Here is a 24,021-nt window from a genome sequence, read left to right on the forward strand (position 1 = left end):
AACTCCATTAACCAGCACTCTCTGGGCCCAGTCATCCAGACAGTTTTTAACCTAGCAAAGAGTGCACCCACCCAAGCCTTGACCAGCCTGTTTCTCCAGCAAAATGTGTGGGAAATGGTGTGAAAGGCTGTACTAAAGTCTAGGTAGGCAACATCTTCAAGACTGAAGGAAAACAAGAGGTGTATGTGAGACACCAGTTTATTGCTGGTTTTGATATGTATAAAAATATGTGTGAAACATTCTGTACCTCTGTGAAACAGGTGGCCAGAGTAAATATTTAAAGAGATGAAAATTTTTAGATTAAGATAATTTTTCCCGCCTCTGTAGTTCAGGCATAGAATTCATGTTGGTGGTCTCCCATGGTGTGGTTATGCTCAAGAGTTTGTCTGTGCTCAGGTGGTGCTAAACTTCCAGACTGTGGTGTGGGGTGGTTAACCTTCAGACTTGATAGCACTGCAGTTAAACCCTTTGTTTTCTAACTTTTGTGACAGCTTTCCTAAATGGGATGTTGCAGAAAGAAAAAAATCACTAAGATTTTAAAACAAAATAACAAAAAGCTTTCCTGTAGGACTCCCAAGACTGCACAGCTGAAGTTTGGACAGGCATGTTACTCCATAAGGGAACAGAGCTTTAGCTCCATGCCTATGTATATACAATCCCTGCTATTTATTACATACTCGCATAAGGGTCATTGTCATCCTAGCATGGTGAGAATGCTGTCTTGAGTAAATCCTTTTTTAACTTACTGTAACTTTTGTTTGTTTTGCTGCTTGCCCTGGAGACTGGACTTTTCTATCAGCCCAGAGTGGCTCAGCTTGCAGGGATTGGGAGGAATGCAGCGAAAGGGTTGCCAGGAGGAAACCAACCCAGAATCTGTTGGCAGTGGGAAGAGAGTCTCCCTGTATAGTCAAGAAACACCCAGGAGCAGAGTTACACATTTCACATATTGTTGGGATCTCCAGGATGGCTCCTCTGGACTGTGGACCCTCTGATGTTATCTGATATAGAAAGCTGTGAATACAGTCATGTTGAAATTGTCTTTGTTTAGGTCATTAAATGGTTTTGATATCTTTGGCTTGTGTTTGTGGGGCGTTGAATACTGATTTTCCTAGCGTAATGGCTTTGTGGGTTGCCTCTGACTGTGGGAACTGACTGGAAATACAATTGAATGAATTTTTTTCCCCTAAGCTGCCTTAGGACTGGGAAACAGTGAGCTAAAATAGGTGTTGCTCTATTGTAAGAACATGGAAATGTTCATGCTGAGATGCCTTGTTGGCATTAGAGTAAGTGATGTGGAAATAGCGTTTTGGAAACATTGTGAAAGTCTCTTCACCCAACCACTTAGTTAACTAACCACATGATGCTGAAATTTGCTCAGATGCTCTCCTTTGGTTTCCTGATTATTCAGTAACTTTAATAATGAAGAACATACCAGTAATTGCAATCTCATCTATTTTTAAAATCAACGAACTCCAAACCCTCACTTACATTTTTGCTGTTTTCTCTTATGTTGCTGCTTTCTGCTCCTCTTTTCCCCAACAATTTTCCTTCTGTTCATTTATAGTTAGCATCATTTTTTATTGTAAAAACAGATCTGGGTGTGTTCCCAGGTATTGGGATTTTGCATCACATTTTCAGATGCTCCTAAGACCTGTCCTGCAGGTGCTTGTCAGTCATCTCTCCAGATGACCAGAAATGAGTTAGATCATGAGAAGAGTTAAGAAGAATTGTAGATGGCTGCTGGAAGGGTGTGTGTATCACCACAAACAGTAAGGTCAGCAAATGTGTACCAATGTAAATGAAGCCCTGCCTGTGCTGGAATAGTTATGTCTTACTTGCTAGGCTCTTATGAGAAGCAATCCACTTGAGTCAGCACAAGCCCCTTGTAATAAGCTAATTTAGGGAGATTTAGCTATTCTTTATGCACTGTTTTTGGTGAGCAGGACATTGCAGTTGCTGGAGTAGGCTCAGCAAGCTCTCTGCTCAGCTAACAGCTACAGCCGAGGGGCAAAGGGGGTGGTGAGCTGCAGTGGGAGCAGGAGGGAGCACGCTGTGTGCAGGTTGTAAAGCCAAGATATCCGTATTCTGTGTGGGTCACCCTAGAGGATATGGCTCAGCTCTCACAGCAGAGCCCTTCTGCATGTGAAAAAACAAACAAACTTGTAGCCACAGACAGATTGGAAAACATTCAGTGTGGAAGGCAAATAAATAGGAGGTGATAGAAGTCTCTGTAATAATGACTAGTATGCAGAAAGGGCTTTTGTGCTTTCTCTGGCTTGTAACAGAGTAGATAAAAAAGTGACATTTGCTGCTTTTTCTAAATATTGAGAAGTGGAAATTCTGTGTTTGTTTTTTTGTTGTGGTTGTCTTTTGTTTTTTTTTTTTTAAGCAGCCTGTATCTAAAACTGTGATTTGGTATTGCAGCATTTGTGGAAGTTTAAAAACAAATTCAGCAAAACTGTGAAGTTGACATTTATGTGACTAAGATATATTTTAGAGAGGATGTTAAGATCTCCATGGTTTGGTTTTAAGCTACCCTTTGTAATTATTAGAAATTAGTACTTGGCCTTTCTCTGAAGGCATCTAGTCTTGATCAGTTAGAACCAGAACAGTGTATTTAAGGGATCATAGATGTCATTTGATACACAAGTTCCTGTATTGTGACTTAATTAAATAATTCATTATTACTGACTTAATTAAGGCAGTGTTTATTCAGTGACTTTGAACCATTCAGTGTTTCAGTTCTTTTCAAACTTTGGCAGCAAATATGCACTGCTTCTCTGTATATATAAATTATTATTTCATGTAAGTCATTTTAATATATGAAATCCTACACTGACTTATAATGCAGGTTGCTGTACTTTCAAATTTAATTTTAATGAGGTTTTTTTTTTTAATCTAATTTGACTTTTAAAACAAAGATTTTCTATTACAGGAATATAGTCTTATTTTTATCAACCCTGATTTATTCTGCCTAGTTATTCAGGTCTGGTGGTTGGTCATGAGTCCAGCTGCCAGGGGAGAAGACAGTGAGAACTGGAGTTAAGATGAGCCTAGTGGGCAAGGGACAGGCAGCCTCTGCCAGCTCTTCAGCAGCTGAGAATGTCATGGACTTTGACAGGAGCCAGGGCTTGCTGGCATTGTGGTTTAGAGGTTGAAAGGCACAGCCATAGAAAAGCAGTAGAGGAACTATTTGTCCCTTTGATTTGATTTGGCTCTTGAGGGCTTGCTGATTCCTTGACTGTTGCTGAGTGCTCTCAAGTAGCCACTCCTTGGAGTGGTTCAGCTTTCCAGACTATGCAAAAGAGTGTTTTCTCACTCAGCTGGTTTTCTCTCTTTATATATACATACACAACTGTAGTACTCAGCTTTTAAGAATTATGAATGCCTGCTGCTTCCTGTAGCGTGGTTGGTTGGTCTTGGAGAGTCAAACCCACACAGGTTGATGCCCCTTACATGCACCAAGCAGACCTGTATGTCCTGGCCACTGCACCGGCACCAACTCATTAATAGTGATAGGAGTGCCTGAGTATCACTTGGCAAAGCTGTGAGGTCCCCATCCTGTCCTGGGGCCTCCAGACCTTTCATAGCTCCCAACTGATGCACAGCAGTAAAGAATGTGGCTTATTGCAGTTAGAGATAACAGGAACAGCATTTGAAGGAAAAGGTATCTGGGGGCAAGCTGAATGCATTTGATATAAAAATGATTGAGTGGCAATAGACTTTATAACAGCCTGCTTCAGCATGTACTTTCTCTCCAGTGCTTGAAAGGAGGCTTTGGGTTGTGCCTTTCATCACTTCAGAGTGGATTTTGCAATTATGCTGGCCCTGAAAACCTGTAGAACATGACACCCATTCCCAGTATTTATCAGTATCTCTCATTTGTAGTTTTATGCCTCTGTTTTAGGGCACTTGTTTTAGTTGGTTCCAGCGGACGATAGCTAACATCAGTTATCGGCAATATTACTGCGGCCTGGAATGGTGCTGCTGATGACGAATAATGGTTGGCAAACTGATACATTTTCCTTGAGGAACACAAATCATGCTTGTCTCCCAAGTGAGCTGATGGTTTGGCAAGGTGAAGGGATGAATAAAAATTGCCTTCCAAGTGCATGCAAGTTGACGGCCTGAAAGGTGATTTTCTTGACTCATATACTTAGGTTCCTGGGTTTTACATATGGCAAGTCTCCAGAACAAATATTACTTTTGGAAAACCTAATCAAATTCTGCCATAAGAGTTAAGTTACTGAGTGTCAGGCCTCAAATGATATGCTTGATTTAGACTTCTCTGGAGTTCAAAAATTGTAAATTTTATCAGCAGTGGTTTCATGGAAAAATGCAAAGTGAAAGTTGAAAGTTTTATAAGAATAAACTTAGGCACTAGGGCTTTTAGAGGGGGTGAGTTCAGCATAGAAATATAATCTGTTCAGTGTTTTTTCAAAGTTTGCCTTCATTTCCTTGGGAATGCTTTGAAGGGGATGCTGTCACCCCACGTCATATTGTGTTTTTACACTACAAACCCTTTTGTAGTATCGTGTGCTGATACTGAAATTTGTTTTATTTGGTGGGTCACAGTTTGAGATCCCTTTAATGAAAAGGAAATATCAAAAGGAATTCAACAAAAGGGGAGAGAAAATGTAAATTGGGTCATTTTACTTCTCCCCGATAGTCTTATGCTGGCTAGAAAAGACAATTTAATGCAAATATTGGTGTGTAATTTCAACTTGTGCTTTGTGTATTAGGAAAAAAAATTGAGCTACCAGTTCAGCGACTCTTCCCCAGAAGAAAATCAGAACATGTTTTTGCTTTGTAGGTGCAGTTTTTAAAACAATGTAGGCAAAATCTGCAGCATGTGGCTGCCACATAGCTCAAGTCAAGAGAAATCTGGTGTAGTTCAGAATTAATATAAGCAGACTTTGATTGGGAAAAGAAGAGAGAGATATGATGCAGGCTTTGGATTAGGATTTTAAAATGGGCACTCAGAGTGATTAAATTGGAATCAGGGAGGTTCAGAGCCCACTGGCAGTTGTAGTGCCCAGGCGAGCAGTGAATAAATGGCCTTGTGGGGAAGGAACATTTGGCTTCAGCTGTGGCCAAGCTGCCAGGACTTAGAGACAGCAGCTCGCTGGGGGAGGTGTCTTTGCTCTTGCTCTGGTTATGCTTCGTTGTCTCTTTTGAGGTGACCTTGGTTGAATGCTTGGTTATGCAATGAGTAAGTGCGCTGGTGGTGCTGGATGGTGATTTTCCTGAAAAGTGGGTTCTGAAATGGTGTGGCACTGATACAGTGCTGGTGGAAATTCTTGAACTGCAGTTCTTGGTGTTTTCAGTGCAGTACTCTGGCCTGGCTCTTCTTGAAGGGGCAGCACAGCCCCCCCTTTCCCCCCCACCTTCCCCACCACATTTTATTTTCTAAGGTGCAATTATAGAGAGACTGAAATGGCTAAGGGAGGGAAGTCCTATCAGCATTTCTCTAAGGAAATACAGCTGTGAAACAAAGCTTTGTTATGCCATATCTGAAACTATTTGGGTAGAGAGATGAGAAAGCATTCTCCTCTATAAAGTTGCAGCTCCTCTGGTAATAAGCTCTTATAACATTGAGTAAAATAGTGAGCTAATAAAATTGCTTCCTCCCTCTCATCCTAGAGCCTACTGAAGAGTATGTTACCATTTTAATTTTTCCTTGAGTATGAGTGGTTGTTTGTAAGAGTCATGTTATATTGTAGTTACTTGGTGGCATAGAATACACAAAATTTGTTAAACATTATGCTTGCAAAGGTCTAATGCTCTTTTCCATCTGTGTGACTCTGCTTGTTGTATTAATTGCTCTAGGAGAGAAAAGGCACAAAAGCAAGGGCAGCTGTGGCCTGTGTACCTTTGCTGCCCTGTGCACTTTTTTTGGCAGTCTGGAGTTTCTGTAGATGAGTGACACTTGGCCAGAAGAATCCAAGTCAGGAAATGGACATTTGATGTTCACTTGTTTGGGATTTAGGATTTTTTTCAAAGGATTGTAAATTACGGTAGTTGGAGGCACCAGAATCAAGAGCAAGATGATATCAAATTGAACCAAATGGCAGCTTAATTTTATATCAATCCACAGATAAATGCAAAATATTCTCATCTATGCTAGTCAGAGAATTCTGTAAAACAAGTATAAGTTTGACTAAGCTGTGTCCCTTTTTTGAATGTGACAGGATTATAAACACTATTGCAAGCACTCCTGTTATAGTTATTTTAGATTGGGGTGTTAGAGTTAACCAAATCAGAAACAGGCAGGCTGGCAAATTTTTATTGAAGTACCTCTATGCAAAATCAGTGTTATCAGTCTATCTCTTTGCAAGACAGTTGCTTTGGGCATCAGCTCTCTATTGTGTCACATGTGAATTTTTATAAAATCAATGCAGGTTTTGAATATTGTGTACTCCTTTGTCATGTTTGCAGGACTTCTCACTAATGGCCAATCTAAAGGATTAGGACCAGGATCAGAACAGCTGGAGAATGAGAAGGACGATGCATCGCAAGTGTCCTCAACAAGCAACGATGTTAGTTCTTCAGATTTTGAAGAAGGGCCCTCAAGGAAAAGGTCAGTAGTGAATTATGATTAAAGTAGAGCCTTTCTTCTCTGTCCCTTTTGTCTTAGACTGTTTTTTATGTTAGCAGAAGGGTATGGTTGCACCTAGTGTCCTACCATAAATGGACTTGCCAGCATGGATTCCTTCTATGAGCAGCAAAGATAGAGCAAACTTTGCTTCACCCATTGGTAGAGATGGTTCTGGTTGCTGTTTTGGAAAGCATGGAAAAAGCACTTGTTATTTTACAGTGGATGAATGCTAATTTAAATGCCTTAAACTTTCTCCTCCCCTGGCTTTTGCCTCTCAGGCCATGTCAATATGTATGTGTGTGCAATTTCAAGGAAAGCATTACTAAAGTAGTTACTGTTACTGTTGTTATTTTTGGTTTTCAGTGAATTAAACCGTGTAAAGTTAAAAAGATAGAAAATGACAAAACAGATGCTTCTGAGAAGAGGAACTGCATGGTAATGTGGTGCAGTGCCTATTGGTTGCAAAGAACTACTTTGAGATACCGCTGCAGCAAGCTGCCTTCTCTTTCCTAGAAGTCACTGAATGTGCAAAATGTGGGTTAAAATCATAGACCTCAAGCCAATCAATTACAGAAAATATGCTGAGAATGCAGGCGGCTGGGAGTTGTCCTCTCTGTGAAGTAAGAACGAAAACAGGCTGTCTAGAAAATGCCACTTGAAAGAGAGAATCAGAAATGCTTCCTCAACCTTTTTTCCTCTGCACTTCTCTCATCCTAGTTCCAAACCAAAATTAATTATATAGTAATAACAATAATAATAACACCAACAGTTATCTTTCAAACAAAAGAAGTATCCCTGTTTTCTGTGTGACCTTATAATTCCACTGAAAAGTCTGATGGGGTGAGGAGGAGGACACCCTCCTGTTCCTGTTCCAGTGTTTCCCATCCCTGATTCCCACAATCTTTTCTGGAACAAACTCAGACTCTAACTAATTATGCCCACTTAGTTCATCAGGTGTATCAGAATATTAATTTATATGATTTTATATTTTTATACTTATATATAAATATAAAATTTGTGTTATCTTCCATACTGATAGAAATTTTGCAAGGCTTATTGCACCTTGCTGCTTGTCAGGGCAAAGATATTTGTGTTCTGATTTTGGGCTTTGTGAGATACAACAGAGGATTGAAAATTATTTCTTGAACTGTTTAGGTGACATCTGTACTTGGTGTGATCCTGGGAGACCATGGTCATTATTTAATGGCCAGCCTGTTGCTTGCACATTGTCTTAAAGAATTTCTGCTTCCCTGTACACTTAGTTTGGCCCCTCATTCCTCAGCTGTGCTGGCATAATGACTTGCAGGGTTACACCATGAGTAGCTTCAAGAAGCTGGTTGGGATTAAAAATCATAGCAAGAAGATGAATTGAGGCTTTTTGGCAGGTTTCTGCATTTTAATCTGCATGAGACTTTAATCTCTTGTTCAGAGTTGTTGGAGCAGCTGCTGGTGCAACAGGGAGACATCCTCTTCCTCTTTGGGGCTGGCGAGGGACAGGAGGGCTTGTCCCTTACACTGTAGCTGCTCCTGGTGCCCTGCACAGTCCAGCTTCAGAAATGAGTAGGGTTTCTACATTACCATTCTCCACAAACTGCACTTGAGTACTTCAGGTGAAAAGTTTTCTAAGAGTATTGGGTAGGTTTGGACTGAGTGAATTCAGACCCTCGAGAGGCAGCTAGGTGTTTAGGCATAAAAACAGGGAACTCAGTGCCTTTGGTACTTTTCAGATTAAAGTGAACAAAAAAACCCAGCCTCAGCACAGACCCAAGATGAAAACGTCTTCTGGCTTTCATGGAAGGCAACGCATCATTTCACTACTTCTTCAAGCATCATGAACTGTTGAACTAATATTACAGCTGTTACTTCTGTTGCTGTGAAGGAGTTTGTTCTTGTTTTATTTCTATTTACACCCAACACAGACTTCTACCTATTTTTTCTTCTTCCCTGAGCTTCCTCTTTGCAGGCAGACCTTTTCTGGGCTCCTTCTCTTACGCTGTAGGTGGAGCATGTTGAGTGTTTTTATGTTGTCTTCTTATTTCCTTTTAGGCTTTTTGTTTTGTTTAGCTGAATACACAGTGTCTCTTCAATCCAGGTTATTTTGCAGTCCTAGAAAGAGTTGTGTCAGGAATGCTGGGTAAACAAAAGACATGCAGGAAGATGATGAGGAGGCAAGTGGGACTGAAATGGAATCTCTGGGTTGACTGCCTCAGCTTACCAAGTTTGGACAAGTTATGTCCTCCTTGTCTTCCTGCCCCCCGGGCTGGTTTCTCAAAATCAACTTTTCAGTTGTCTGTTCAGCTGTGTGTATATGTGTATAACTAGTGACACTCTTGTGATAAAATACATATTTAAAGGCTGTAGCTTTAGCAATGTACTCTGAATCAACCATTATATGTAAGTTACTACTTATTTCTTTATAGCTTGCAGAGTTTTCTGGGTTGATTTGTGGTTTTTTGGTGGTTTTGTGTTTGTTTGTTTGGGTTTTTTTGGTAAGCTTTTTTTTATTTTTTGGTGCATGGACAGGAGAGGTTTTTCAGAAGCTTGAACCTGTCATCTTCTAGAGGAATAAGTCACCTGTATTTCACACTCGTGATGGAAACAGAGTGCTAAGCAAATAAGCATAGTAAATACAGGAATCTGTTGTAAAGGGCTCCAGTTTCTTTAGTAGTATAAGACTCTGGTTTGACCTTTCAGTTCTTCAGTGAAATGGCAGGCTGGTACTGTGGAGGCAATCCTTTCCCAGTTTCTCTTCCTGCCTCTTCCTAGCTGCTGTGTCTAGGAGTCCTCTGGCTCCTGCCCATCAGTTCAGGGACTAACCTGTCAGCATTTCCTCCCTCTGAGTAGAGCAGGTCACCTTACAGAAAGGGAATAGGGATTCATGCATGTGTGCAGCATATGTGTGGTTTTAGATTGCATTTATAGTTGATCCAAACTCCTCCAGTTTCAGAGGTAATTTGCACAGGAGCCTGGATGAACAGCAAGTGTAAATTCTTGTAGCAAACTGAGCGGAAGGTGAATTTCCTAGCAGTGAACATTGCCTTGTGGTCTCACTGTGCCAGTCATCCCTGTTGTAGATTTTCCTTGGGTCAAAACTAGGTAGTGCATGCTCCCAGTGAGTTACTGGACTTAGCTGTAGATGGGTAGGTGCTGGCAAGTGTCTGTGGGGGAGGTAAATCCCTACCAGCCTGGCTGTGGACCAGTGAAAACATCACTGACAAGTATTCCTTTTTTCACATAGATATGCCAATCAGAATAACACAACAGCAGAGCCCCCAGCCAAGCACACTTTAAGGTTTATCAATCTATTTATTTTCCAGTTTCAATCCCTTTTCTAGTAACATAGCTTGATTGAAGAGCCATAAAGAGTGCTGTGGTGGAAGGAGGGAAGGAGATGTCTGTTATGGTGAAAGTGTGCAGATTTAATATAATACTGCAGATTTTGTTTGGAAACTCACTTTGATACTTTGTTTGATGGAGCAGGGTTTTTGAATGCAGTGGCCTGACACAGTTAGGCTTCAAATAGTTCCAACTAGTCAGTGTGTAGTCACTAATTAATACCTTTGCTCTCTGGGGACTGAAGAAAGCTTACACAACCAGGTTTGAATCTGATGCAAAAATTCCCATCTCTATTTCTTTTTTAACATGTATAATTTTCTACTGTAACAGTATTTGTGGTGCTGCAGATTTCAGCTGGTGGTGGTGATAAAGAGGAGAAGGAGTACATGTACGGCTTTGCCCCTTCACAGCCTCCAGACAAGTCCAAAAACTGTAAGCCCTTCTTACAGAGTAAATGGAGTTTGGGGAGGATTAGTAGTGGCAAGCTCAGTACTTTAAAAATACTTCTATTTGAGTTTGCACTCAAAAGGATGGAAAACACTTGCTTTGATCTGAGCTGTGTGTATTACTAGTGGCCAGGTCTGAGGGGAAGCAGCAGGGTAATCCTAAGTGGTAAATATTACTTTCAGCCAGTAAAGGTGAAAAGTGCCAGCATTATTCTGACATGTGGCAAAAGCCAAGCATTTACATGTTGCACTGAATCTGTTGTGCAATGGGTTGCTGTCTAGTTGCCATGTAAATGAGAGAAGTTGCTGGTTTGTTCAGTGCTTTGGGGAGAGATGAACAAAACTGTTGGTATATGGGCTTGATAAACAACCAGATCAGGTGGTCTTCACCATGTAAAGATCACACATTTTTCAAAACCTATGAACAAAAGGTTATTGCTGAAGGAGAAGTGTAGCTTCCACGTAGCTGCATGTTTTTGTTGTGAATCTCCAGTTTCTAGCTATGATTCTCAGTTGAGAAAATCAATAAGTAAGTGGCCAAAGGTGCTTGGTCTCTGTGCTGGATGCTCGTACATTTTTATCGGCAACTCTAAAGACTACAACCACTGGCAATTAATAACAGTGTGCAGGGACAGCTGTAGGTTTTCTAGCAATGAGTTGCCCATCTTACCCAGTGTAGTGGTTTTGGTTTATTAATTTGAGATTTTGAGGAAAGGACATGCAGAGCAGACTTGATGTGACAGTATGTTGATCTTTAGTGGTAATAGGCTATTGCTCGCTTCCTGTTACTAATCAGGTGGCTACTCATTTATATGGCCGCCTTCCCAGAAACTCTCACAGGGAATTGCCAAATGCACAAATGCATTTATCTTCTATTGTGAAGTTGTGTTAGTAGAGGGCTGTGCGGGGCGGGAAGAGGTTGACTGATTTTGGTAACTGTTAAACTTCAAAGTAGGGATTTTTTAAAATTTGATGTTAGAATATTCTCTGTGTTAAGGGGGAAAAGATATTGGCTCAGTTTAGGAAAAAGTTAGAGTTAGGGAAATTTCCTCAACAGAGTGGATGGACATTGCCCACTGGGCCAAGGGTGTGCAGAGCTCCTGGGAGAAGACACTTTGTCCAGTTCTTTTGCTGGGAAGGCTGTTGGCTGCAGGAGAAGGGAACAACCCACTGGGGAGCAGTAGCATTTTAAGCTGTCACAGCTAGATTGGCCAGAAATTGCTTATTAGGAACCTTCTGAGGCCCTTAATTAATACAGCAGCTTTCTGCTAACGGTCTCAAGCATGTGACAGTCAGAAGTGTGGTTGTGCACTGCAGCAAGGCCAGCCCATGGGATGTGCTCCTGCTCTTTGCCTTGTGCTGCCTCCCTGCTGCCTCCTCCTTTCTCCTTTTTTTTTGAATTTTATTTTTAGATGCCAGTTTAACTCCCTGAACTGGCTCATTGTGGAGCTACAGGAGGGTTAAGGTTTGTCAAATGAAAAGGTGGTGGGAGTATGTGTCCAAGGAGGGGGAGACAAGCATGCTGATCTCCCTTGGCTGGTGGCTGCGCAGCTGCTAGGCTGGCAGAGCTGTTTTGCACCCTCAGCATAAAAAAAAAAGCCAGTCAAGGGTAGGCAAGCTTTTGCATATTAGGCAAGCTGCTAATTTAAGTGGTTTCTTTTAGTGATACATCCTTTTCAACTTGATTTGCAAAGGACTTTCTTGCAGTAGAGCTGTCAAAAGGTTGAGGGGACCTAGGGATGGGGGGGTTTCCCTCTTTTTTTTCTTTTCTTTTTCTTTTTGTCAAATTGTTTTTATAGTTAATAATGAACAGTCTCTTTAGCACTAGACTTAGCACCTTTCATGCAAGATGTAAAACAAGGTCAATCCTGTTCCCACATTTGTAAGTTTGTGAGGGATTTCTGCTTGGTATTGTAGGTGATGGAGAGAGCAGTGTATTATGACTCGGGTGTGAAAGCAGGAGACTGCTCGTAATATCAAAGTGTTTTTCCAGGACCTTTTTAGTGAATAGTCTTTTCACTAATTGGAGCACTGTATAATGTATTTGTGTTCAGCTGTTGCCTGCTACAATACAATGTAAGCCCACTTACCAACCAGGTGCTTCTGTTATTTTTTTCTAATTTCAGTAGGCAGTGCAAATCTGTACTAGTTGTTTGTGTATGAAGAATTGCATTAATCCACAATAAAACCAAAATGGCAATGGGATTTATGTGTAATAATTTTTTTAACACCCCCCCTGCCCCCCTTCTGGGAATGCTGATATGATTGGAATGTATTTTCAGTGCTGCACAATTATATTTAAATAACAAGCCTTATAAACAAAGCAATAATAGTCCATTGGAGTGGATTTGCAGAGGAATAGTAAAAAGACAGATTACCTGCTTTATAATGCAAGTCAAGAAGAAATATCATTGTATATAGTTTGAAAAGGAAGAAATGGGGTGATTAATGTTCTTTCAGTATTTTCATAAGTAACAAACAGTAGTTGTGACATGAATTCTTCTATCCAACATGCAAAGATATAACAAGGTACAATAATCTGGGAACACTTGAACTTTGTGGGTAGGCAGCTATGTAAACAACTTGTTTGAGTAGTGATTTAATAAGTATGAAGATATGATTTATAGCAACCTGAGACGTGTTACGCCATGTCTGATTCCAGCTTGCTTGTTGTCACCTGCCACCTTCTTTTCAGAAGTCAGAGTTGCAGGGAAAGGTCTTCATGACCTTGAGTTTGGACTCATTTACTGAGGGATCAAGAAAGCTTCCAAACCACATGAGATAGGTGGAGTTGTTTCTATCGTTCTGTCTATGGCAAACGCTCATTCAGTTGCCTGATAACCCATCCCATAACTGTGATTGACATATTTCATGTCTCACCCCTGTGTATGACAGGCCAGATGTTGATTGCTTTAACACCAGGGAGAGGTTCTCTAAAATGACATAGGGAATAGTTGGAAAAGACGCTTTTTAAAGCAAATTTGTTTGCCAATGTGAAAGAAATTCTTTTAAGGTAAATATACCATTTTTTGGTATAAAACTCTAGCCTGATGTTTGGGCTAACATAACTCTCTGCTACATCTGTTGTGGTCCCATGTTCTGTGCAAAGATAATGAATGATACTAAACAGGAGAGCATCATTCCAATATTTTAAAGTGGAAGTGTGTCCTAATATGCTGAGTTTTAAGAATATTGGTGATGGACTGTTTGGTTTTGTTGTTGTTTTGGTTTGGTTTTTGGGTTTGTTGGTTTGGTTGGCTTTTTTTAATAAGCATTTGAAGATTATATTCATGCTGTATACTGGTTTGGCATACACTGAACTATAGTAAATCCTGTTCACTATTTATTCCAGAGCAGGAATATATGTGGCTAATGTGGACAACATATAAGTGATAGGAATATATTCTCAACATGTTCCTTGCAAATGACAGCATAAATGTGGGCTACTGCTGATTCACCAAAACTGACAGCAGTGTGGGTATTAATATTTTTTATGGGTCAGATGAAGATTACAGGTAAGGGTGTGGGCCTTGAGACTCTCAGATGGATGACAGAGACCTGGAGCTGTATGAATACTGCTCAGAAATAGGTCAGTCCATGTCATCAGCATCTCAGATTGGGATTGCGGGAGTTTTCTAAGTCTGGACTGAATTTGAGAAGTATAAATCTCCATATGGTAAATATCTCCTTTAGAATCTTCTCAAGTCTCTTGTATTGGATAGAAAAATCACAGGAATTTTACAAATATCCCCTAGCTTATGCTGGTATGGTGCTTTTCCTTTCTCTTCTTCCATTGTTGCATCCAGTAGCACAGAATTTCCTGAGGGAAACTAATTGTTTTTTTCTTCTTAGCCTGAACATTTGTATATGTAGTTTTTTTAGCAGTATGTTTATTGTTAAGTAATTTGTACAGTAATGGTCATGTCAGGATTATATTTTGATTTTTATGCTTTTTTTCTTTGCTCTTCTCTCTTGGTATTTGTTCTTGGCTCTGATTAAATAAACTAAAGGGACCTTTGACCATGTGGAAAATTATTTGGAAGTTTCTTATTTTTTTTCAGTAATATTACAGTCTATTTTCTCTGGTAGCATCCTTCTTTCAGCTTTCAGACAAGTTCTCCCCTGAGTTTCATAGTTGTAGTTACTATGGAGATATCTGTCCATTCTTCCTTTTCTCCTCCCTTGCCCTTCTCCTTTGCTAGGAGCTCCTGCAGCTGTTATTTATCTTTTCAATAAAGTAAGTAGACTTTGTACAGACTTTGTTTCTAATATCTCTTCTGTTGCAACATGTAATTTGCCTGTAATGCTTTCATTTTCATGAAATCCTGTAGGTATTTGTTTATATGGATTAAAAATTTAGTATATAAGTAGGAAGTGAGGAGGTCCCTAGTTAAAAGGGTCACTTCTGGAGCTATTATCTGATTTGATCTTTCTTCACAGTTGAAGAGCTGTTCATTGAAGTCATAATTCTGTAAAATGAATTAACTGGTAACATTTGTGTGTATGTATGCTGAGTGTCAAGGACAGCTTTTAGAATTCATTTATTTTAAATGGCAGCTTTTGGAATTTAATATAAACATATTCTGGTGCAAGGAGAAATTTCTCGGGTGAAGAAATGAAAACTTGAGACAACACATCGTTAGCCTTTTAAGTCAGAGAGACTTTTCTTTGCACCTCATCATAATTTGATAGCTGTTTTTATACAGCTTTATATATTCCAGCTTAACAGAGAGACACGGATGTTTGGGTAGTCAGCTATTCTGCAACAGATATTTTCCTTTGCTTGTGTGCTGTTGTATTTCTAAACCCCTTCTTTTGGGGAGACATTGTTTCACTTGGTGTCTGTGGTTTGATATCACTGCTTTGCTGAATGACTTAGATTTGAAATGGGCTCTCCAACAAAGAAGTTCAACCACAAGTGCCTGTCTGAGCAGACGTCCCACCGGAAAAGCCAGTGTAGCTGCGCTGCTCTTTTCATGGATGTGTTTCTTACGGTAGCTGTATCTTCAGAGGCTTTTCCCCTCTTTCTTTGGAGACATCTTGCCCTAGGTGATGATTATGATACGGTTTTCCTTTGGCCTGCTGAGTGCTATGCCCTGTCACCTGTGCCTTTGCACAATCAGGAGCCTACTGAGAAGACCCTCTGTTTTACCAACTGCATAAATAACCTGCCTTGGGCTCTTGGTCAGATAATGCAAATCTCTTTGCCTCCCTCTGAGTGTTGGGTTGAAATTGCAGCCTGAAAGCCCACAAGTGATACATAATAAGGAGGCATATCCTTCCCTTGACCCTGTTTGTGCTGGGTCTGGCATGGTTTGTCACCTGGCCAAAGCAAAGGTAGGTGGTTTTCCACAGGGTCAGTGGAACTGGTATTGGACAGATTCCCTGGGCACCACAGGGAGCACAGCAGAGGTGGCTTTGGGGAAAAAGATGGACAGGAGCAGCATCAGTCCCTCTGGGGGGTGACTGGATACCCTGATCAACTCAGCCCTCCAGGATAATATTGGTCTCAGTTTTATTCTAAGCAGTTAAGCAATGTCTTTCCTTTAGCCTTTCCAATTCCTTGTGAGGCAAGAAAGAGACTGTGAAACCCTTTACTTTTTATCTGCTGTGGTCTTTTATTATGCTTTAGATTATTCCTGGCCTGCTCACAATTTGTTCTGCAAGTTGTCAAGCAAAATGTGCATTTTAAAATAAATTACTCTAAAATTTTAATCAACTCTTTTTTTAGAAGGGAGTCTCATGTTTTTCTTTTGCATACGTCTAGTTTGCTGTTAAAGTAAGCAGCTGGGATTTTCTTGATTACTTCTATTTTTAGTGACATCTTCTTTACACCTGCACATTGAAAATCATGAGGTTTTCTAACAGAGATTGAGAAATCTTTCAGCCTCCCTGATTTTTAGGTCAGAAGCCTGAAATCAACATGGCCCTCTAACTGCAATGTCTTGGTGTGGATGGAGTTCTTATGTTTGTCTTACACTAGAAAAATTGACCACTATTGATTTTCCTTGAAAGTTAGTTCAACCCACCTGGTTAATTTGTAACAGAACAAGAAGACAAACTAGGTGTGGCACATCTTCTGAGACTCTCACTTTTATATCCCTAGGCCTGTGAAATCCTCTCATTACCTGAAAATTAAAGTATTGAGTAATATCTAGGCAAATGTTACCATGCAATCTAAGTTTGATTTTTACCCATTTTATTTAATTTCTGTTACATAGAAATCCTGCTGTTAAATTCACTTTTGAAACATGTGTGATATGCCATCTCAGATTAAGAGTGTTTAATTGCTTCCAGTTTCCAGGTAGAGTACAAAATAAACTTTAAAGGTGAATCAGATGAGAAATGGAAAAAGAGGGGAAATAGCATTTGAGTAAAGGTCACACTCTTCTTATCAGACAAATCAATTGAAGTAATTCAGAAAAAAAAACCCATATGAAAAAGGTTTGTTTTTTCCTTGAAGGTTTTCGTTGCAGTACCCTCCTAAAACATAAATTCAAACATTTGTTCTTCTTTGGGCAGTACAACCCACAGTATCTCTATGCAGCCCAGGTACTAGGTAGCCTTGTGTTCAGGCTCTTGTGTGGCCTTGCACAGTACTTAATGGCTCTATGTCTCTTCCATCTTCAAGCAGAATTTGCAGAGTTTTGAGCAGTTAAAGATTGGAGTAATAGTTGTTTATTGTTTTCAAGGGCAAAGTATAAGTAAATTATATTATTTATATCTGTTTTGAATATGTGTCTATATTGGGCTTTATTTATTGCTCTTCCTTTTTCTGATCTTAAATTAACATAGATATTCATAATTAAACAAAAAAAAATCTCTACCCAAAGGAGGATTTTGAGAGTGCTTTATCAGCACAACTGCATTCAAATCCATTTTTAAATAACAAGAGTTAATTCCTGTGTCCACTGGAAGTGCTTATTTATTATTGATTTCAGTGGATTAGACATTTTCCTAAGATGTCTGCAGGCTGAAGAAAGCTATAAATTAAGTGCCTGTGGTTTTGACTGCGCTTGGAGTAGCCCTTCAGAGAGTCTTGTTTATATTTCCTTTTCAATTATCATACTCTGTGTAAGGCAGCTGCAGTTTTGCACCACAAAACGAGCCATCGGGAAGTGATGCCGTGTACCCTCTGCCGTGTATTTCCCCAGGCTCTTACCTGGCTTGCGTCATCTTGCTGCCTCTGCTCAAGGTGGTCAGTGTGAAGTCTGGGAAACTGTTCATTGATTGGATGGCTGCCAGCCTGGGTTTCACACTTGTTGGGTGCTTGAGTATTTCAGTGGCAGAGGAAGGCATCCTCTCTCTTCATCCCCAGGATTGCTCGTTTGAAGCCTTTTGCGCAGAGTCTGCGTTGGAGGTCCTGAATTACATCGTTTGCCCTGAAGCTGCAGCTGTGCAGGGTTACTAATTCAGTGGGACTACAAAGAGAATATTCCATTCATAGTAAAAAAATGGAATAACCTCTCCTTTACACTTCCTTGCAGTGTTATGGGGTAATTCACTGAAATTATCTCAATATTTTATAACAAAACTACCCCACTGTATCCTAAGCCATCCTGTGTTGTTCTTATTTCAAGCTATAGAAACTTCTCAATATGGGACTTTACTCCCAATTATGGTCATTATTTTCAGCTTCTTAATTGCATCTTCTTGAGCACTGGTTCCCAACCCCTTCGTTTGAAACTGCTTATTTTCAGGAAACTTAAAGGCCTTTGCTTTTTGGTGTGTGTGGGGCATGTGTGTGTGATTCCATGGTGTTACCTGGTGTCTGCAGTTCAAGGCTTCAGACTGATTTGCTCCTATATCAGTTTTTTATGTGCCATTCAAAGCCCTCTTGCCAGCCTGGGGATGCAGCTGTATGCTAATTTCCCAATTTGAACAAAACACTCATAGGTCACTACCAAAGTACTTGGTCTTCTTGATACAGAGGGAGGAAGTTTCTGGGATGGGATGGGTGAGAAAGGCAGGGTCTGGATCTGTTGCTGTTTCTTGTTTCTTCTCAGCTCTGGGAGATGAAGTTTCTTTTCCTGAGACGGAGCTCTGATGTTAGAAATGCAGCTCTGTCACATCATTATTTCTAATTTTTAACATGAAAAAGGCAAGTTGAAAGGGAATTTGTTACAACTTCTTGTTACTCTCTCTTCAAAAGGGAAGTGTGAATGTAATCTTTACATACCATATCTTCATATAACGATTTTTAAAGGCCCTTTAGTGCGAAGTAGTGTTTGACATGAGGACAGGCAACAGTATTTCAGTATCTGGGCAGATTTCCAGACCCTGATACTATGTGCTTGTTCTGACCGATCCTTTCCTCTGGGTGTTCTTTTTCCCTAAGACTTCTCACTGCTTATGAAACATGTCTTTTACAAATTGACATTCCCAGCTTAAAAAGCAGACTGACAAAAATTTCTTTAAGTTGAGGCTTGAGGACACACACACACATTCAGGAATATTTTTCCCCTTTTCAAATAGAATATCCTGTTGAGTTGGACATCTTTCTTGGGGAGGAGAGGGGAGGACAAAATTATGGAGAGCATATTCTAGCAAGATGCTTCAAGAAAGTAGATCAAGAAGACAGGTGCTGAAGATGTAGGGCAGTGTTAGTCATGATTCCAAATAAAATATAGGAAAAAGAAAGTCTTCTCTTGCCTTCCCGGACACCCCAGCCCCTCCCACCCAAGTTACTAATAAGGGTAGCAGAATCCCTCTTTGCTTTTCTCACTCAGGTTCATTTTTTTAACGTAGTGTGAAAAATGTTTTGCTCTTCTGAGGTAACCTTTTCTGACAGTTTGCTGGTTTTTGTATGAAAAGCATAGAACCCTTAAGTCCTTAAAACAGAAACCCATTTTCTGTTTGTGTTCCTCTCTATACTTCTTTACTAATCATTAGTCAGTCCAGGATACTTGAATTAGTTGGTGATTTTCCTGCTTTGTTTACTTCCTTGTTCTTTATTCTGCTGTTTCTCTGGACCATCCCAACCTTTTCTACTGAAGTGTTTTTCTGCTAGGTTTTATTCAACGTGGTTTCCCAATATGAGCCTTAATGAAAACAAATGTTTATGGCGTTTTCTGAGCATTAGGTGAGCTGCTATCTTTAATTACAAAGAGCTTGGAGATGGAGGAGGAAACCCACTTATTGGCAACAAAGGGCCCTAGGACTGTTTGTGCTTGGCTCATTCATCTCCCTCTGCTTCACAGACAAGTGAGACTTTCTGAGCATTTGAATACAGTTTATTCTATCAATTAGAAAAGAACAAAACAAAACCTGTCTCTTACATTGCTTAAATACCTATTAAGCCCATGAACAGAATACTAATTTCAGTGGTTCTGTATAATGAGCTCTAAATTTCTGAGTCATGTCAGCCATGGAACCTCTTAACAAGGACATGGAAAACCCCAGAAAAAAAAACCCTAATGTCAGTCTCAGTTCCTTAATTATTTTGATGAGTATAAAAATGAAAAGCTCCAAAGCATTGTGTCACAGTGGTTATTTTCCAGATTGAATATAACAGGGAGGACTTATGAAGATTTTCCGCTCTGTTACTGGGGTGGATGGAACACAGAGCAAGAAGGGCTGAGCACTGGCAATACTCAATGCCAGCAGCGCACCTCATCAGCTGACAAGCCCTTGAAAGTTCTTAAGTGGGATGAGATATGAGATTAGATAGAGTTTTGTGTTTCTTTTCTATTTGCCCTCCCCTGGTATGAATGCCAGCACACATAAATCATGGTGCTTAGCTGGTGCAGAAAGAGGATGTTGCAGTGCACAGCAGTGCTCTACCAGCTCCATAGGAAGGCAGCGGTGATATCTGAGCTGCATGTGTGAGGGTCCTTTACCTCTGGATGGGTGTTGTCTTGAGTTCCTGTGGATTTTAATTAGGCAATGCAGTGATGCTGGGCACTACCTGCATTTCAAAACAAAGATGTTACTTGAATGTCATTTATTCCTTTTAATACACCTACAGGCGACTTGGTTCAGCTGCACAGTCCCCATAGAGGAGGCTGCTGAGTGCACAGTGACAGCTTGTATGTTCCCTGTGCATCACAGAAAGTGTTCTGCTCATTCCTCTGGAAAATGTTGTTATATAATGCAGCACAGTGCTTTGCCATGTCTGCTTGGGGGATCACCCCTCTGTTAGGAGGGTTGCATTGTCAAGTTGGGTGTTTTAAGGATAGAATTCAGCATTACTTAATGATTTGTGAAATGTAACTTAATGCATTTATCACTGCTTTAAATTTTCTGGCCTTGCACAATGAACATCCCACAGTGGGAGCTTCATTTTCTCCTTAGGCTGTATTATTGGTATTATTGGCAAATGTGCTCATTTATACCAGGGAGAGAAAAATAAAGGCAGGGAACCTTGAGAAATGCCAGCTAATAAAAAATAAGACAGTTGTGTTTTCTAATAAACAATGAACATAGTAAAACTGGTGATGCTACAGGCATCTTGTGTTATTGATGAAAACAAACTGCTTACTGACATCTGCAGCAACCAGTCATTGAGTGGTGGCATCCCAGAGCCCCTCAGTGCCATGTGTTAGGCAGAATTGCTGGAATTCACAGTGTGAGACTTTCAGGTTTTGAAGGGGTTTGATTTATTTGGTTTTCCCCCTCAGGCTTTATTTTTTCTTGCTGATTTATATTTCTTATACAACTGGAAATATAAATAAGATAACTATAATAAATAATATAAATAAGAATAGGGGAATTGCTGCCCTTTTCTTGGAAATGGTGTGAAAAGCCATAGGTATTTCTTTTGGACAGCTGATTACTTTAGCCTTCCGAAGTCCCCATTGTTAACAGTTAAAATGCATCAGTACTACTCTGGAATAGCATTTCACATACTGTAGACCCTTCACTGCTTCTCCTGAAAAATTCCTTCTCTCTGCTGCATCCCACCACCTGACACAGAAACAACACATTTCTGCAGGTTGTGAACATCCTCTGCTTCATAAGCAAATTCACTTAAGTACCATGGCTTCTGCATCAAGGTGCTCTTAGCATGAGGAAACTTGGGTTCAGCATATGTAGCTGCTGTAACCCTGCTGTAATATGAGGCTGATTAATTAAGTTTTCCTATTTATACTGCTACTTGTACAGTATTTGTAGATTGATAGGTTCCCGCATCCATCATTTGTTCCCCCGATCCCCCCGTTGTTTCTGAGATTCTGTAAATTAAGGTGCCATTGTTTTTATTCATATTTTCATATTTCTTGTCTAGAAGCATGTAAGTAAATGGAGGGGAGAGTACCACCTTGTTCTGTAGTAGAATTCAAATTATTTATTTAAATAATGATAAGCTGTAACTTTTGATGCATCTCACTTTTCATGGCATCTGTCTAGATTGGGGATGTTGATGTTCTGGGTCAGCTGGAGCTGTTCCAAAGACGGATCCTTGAGCATGATTTTCCTCCATTGAGTGGAATGCAGCACATAAAAAACTTGCCAAGAAATACTTTTAGAGAATTCTCTCTTATCTGCTGAGAGAGGGATGTAGAGGAAGAGCTACCTTGATTTTTGCTTGTTCCCTATGACCCAGGGAACCTCATGGCCACTGTGGTGGACGATGACATCACAGATCATCTCTGCTGCATTTGGTTGTAGAAGATGATAAAGTTCACTATCCTTCTTTTCCTTCTTCCCCCCTGCCCCCTTTCTGGTTTTCCCCCTAAAACCTCCTTTCTTCAGGGAAATGATTGTATGTAATAATTGTCTGCTGAATGTTTCTAAAGGAGCTGCTCAGTAAAACTGAGCAGTCATTAATTTAACACTCTAGTGCTGAGTGAATGTGTGAGCTACAACAGCTACTTTGCTTTGCATCTGCACTTTGAGGGTGCATTCCACTGGTTTCTTTTGTATTTAGAAAACCTTCCTTAAACCTGAAATAGTCTGAAACTCTGAATTTTCTCAGAACCATATTTTGTAGGTATTATGGTGTTTGGATCACCAATTGAGGTAGCATGGGTTCCTAAATCTGGACGAGTGTTTAGTTTTGATTTTTGATTGCTTTTAAACCTTTTCTTTTCCCTTGGGGAAGGGGAAAGGTATGTAAAATGCAGTTAATGATGACAGTTTATTATCTCATTAAATTATGAAATACCTTCTACTAAGCTTATTATAGTAATCTAAAAATCAGCTATTCATATTTCTGATGTTTGTCTCCAATCATGGCTTTTCACTGCAGAAAACATGCATATGTATATGTGCATGTGTGTGTGCATGTATATGCATGTATAAAACATTGAATAAGTAAAACTTACCTATATAGTTTAATTTTATGTAGCTTAAAGCATTATTAACCACATCAGTCATGTCAGACTGTCTAAGGTCACTGAATGGCTATGAAGAGGGATACTGTTAGTGACCCAGTTATTTCTAGTGTAGTTTCTGATCTTGCAGATTTATGTAACAGTGATGCATGGAAGTGCTGGATGACATTTGAAGCTGCGTGGCTATGAGGAGTCCCTTGTGGGTAGGGAGAGAGCCCAGGTGAATGCACAAAAATGTGGATTAGCATATTTGGCAAAATTCTTACTTAGATTTTGAACCCTGTATTAGATCAGGGGTGTCTCTGTTTGGTATGGTTTTAATACTGCCCATATAGAAAATGTGAAGTTGGAGTCATTACCTTTTCCAAAGTATAGAATTTGAATATTTGGAGATGGAACTGCGCCTTAAATTTCTTCTAAAGGCAAAATGTCCCTCTGTCTGCAGTAGGAAACCACCATAGAAAATAGCAGGTTGTGGGGTAGGTTGGCTGGAATCTGGTATAGCTTTAAAAGAGATTTTGGATTTCCTGATCCAGAATCATTCAAGTCTTAATGGTGGTGCTTTGCTGAGATTTTTAGACGGCTTATGTTAAGATAAATTAAGATGCAGCATTTAAATTAATGAAGTTAAACTGGCACAAGAGGCTGTATGGACAGGCTGTCTTTTTGATTTATCTGTCAACAAGGCGCTGGTTTAACCTACTCTTAACCCATAACAATCCACATGGATTTGAACTGATTTAACAAAAATTAAACTAGGGCAGTCTTGTGTTGCCAGCAAGGCCTCAGGAGAAGCATCTCTAGTTCTGCCTTTTGGCACTGTCTTCCCTTGGTAATGGTGTGATAAAAGATGCATTTATTTTATTTGTTGACTTTGTTGACTTAATTCTCACCTTTGAGCTACTAAGATTTCCTCAGTGCTAAGGGCAGTCACTCACACAACCCGTTGTGGTTGCATTTGTTTGTTATTTTGAACAGTATCCCAAGCTACTGAGCCCATATTTAATATAATTTTAAACCAAGAAAATACTCAACGGGTTTATGAAATCCTCCACATAATTGCTTACCTGTGGCTCAGTGGTTGGCTGGGTATAAAAAGAATTGCATGTTTTGTCAGATTTCTGCAGTTTTCTAATCAGACATGTTGTGGCTGCATTGCCATTCTCTCCTTAGTCATCCGGTCCTCACAGGATTTCCATTTTATTTTTGGTCAGCTTCCACTTTTCCTGAACATAACAACAGAATGTTTTACTTTCTCAATTGCTCCTGGCCTTACTGCCTTGATTTCTCTTGCTACCCAAGCATTCTTTCCAATTTCACTTCTTTTGTTCTTGGTGTGGAGTTTTGCATGGCATTCTCACCAATTCCC

General features: G+C 40.0%; 1 protein-coding gene across 1 annotated transcript in view; it reads left to right on the forward strand.

Annotated features, from left to right (window-relative positions):
• The window catches only part of JARID2 (jumonji and AT-rich interaction domain containing 2), a 213,508-nt gene that overhangs the window by 116,545 nt on the left and 72,942 nt on the right, over positions 1 to 24,021 (forward strand). The window contains exon 3 of the mRNA XM_030966482.1: positions 6,439 to 6,580. Coding sequence (XP_030822342.1) covers positions 6,439 to 6,580 — 142 coding nt within the window. The remainder of the gene's footprint in view (positions 1 to 6,438; positions 6,581 to 24,021) is intronic.

The sequence above is a fragment of the Camarhynchus parvulus genome, chromosome 2 (assembly GCF_901933205.1).
Source record: "Camarhynchus parvulus chromosome 2, STF_HiC, whole genome shotgun sequence".
Lineage (NCBI taxonomy): Eukaryota > Metazoa > Chordata > Aves > Passeriformes > Thraupidae > Camarhynchus > Camarhynchus parvulus.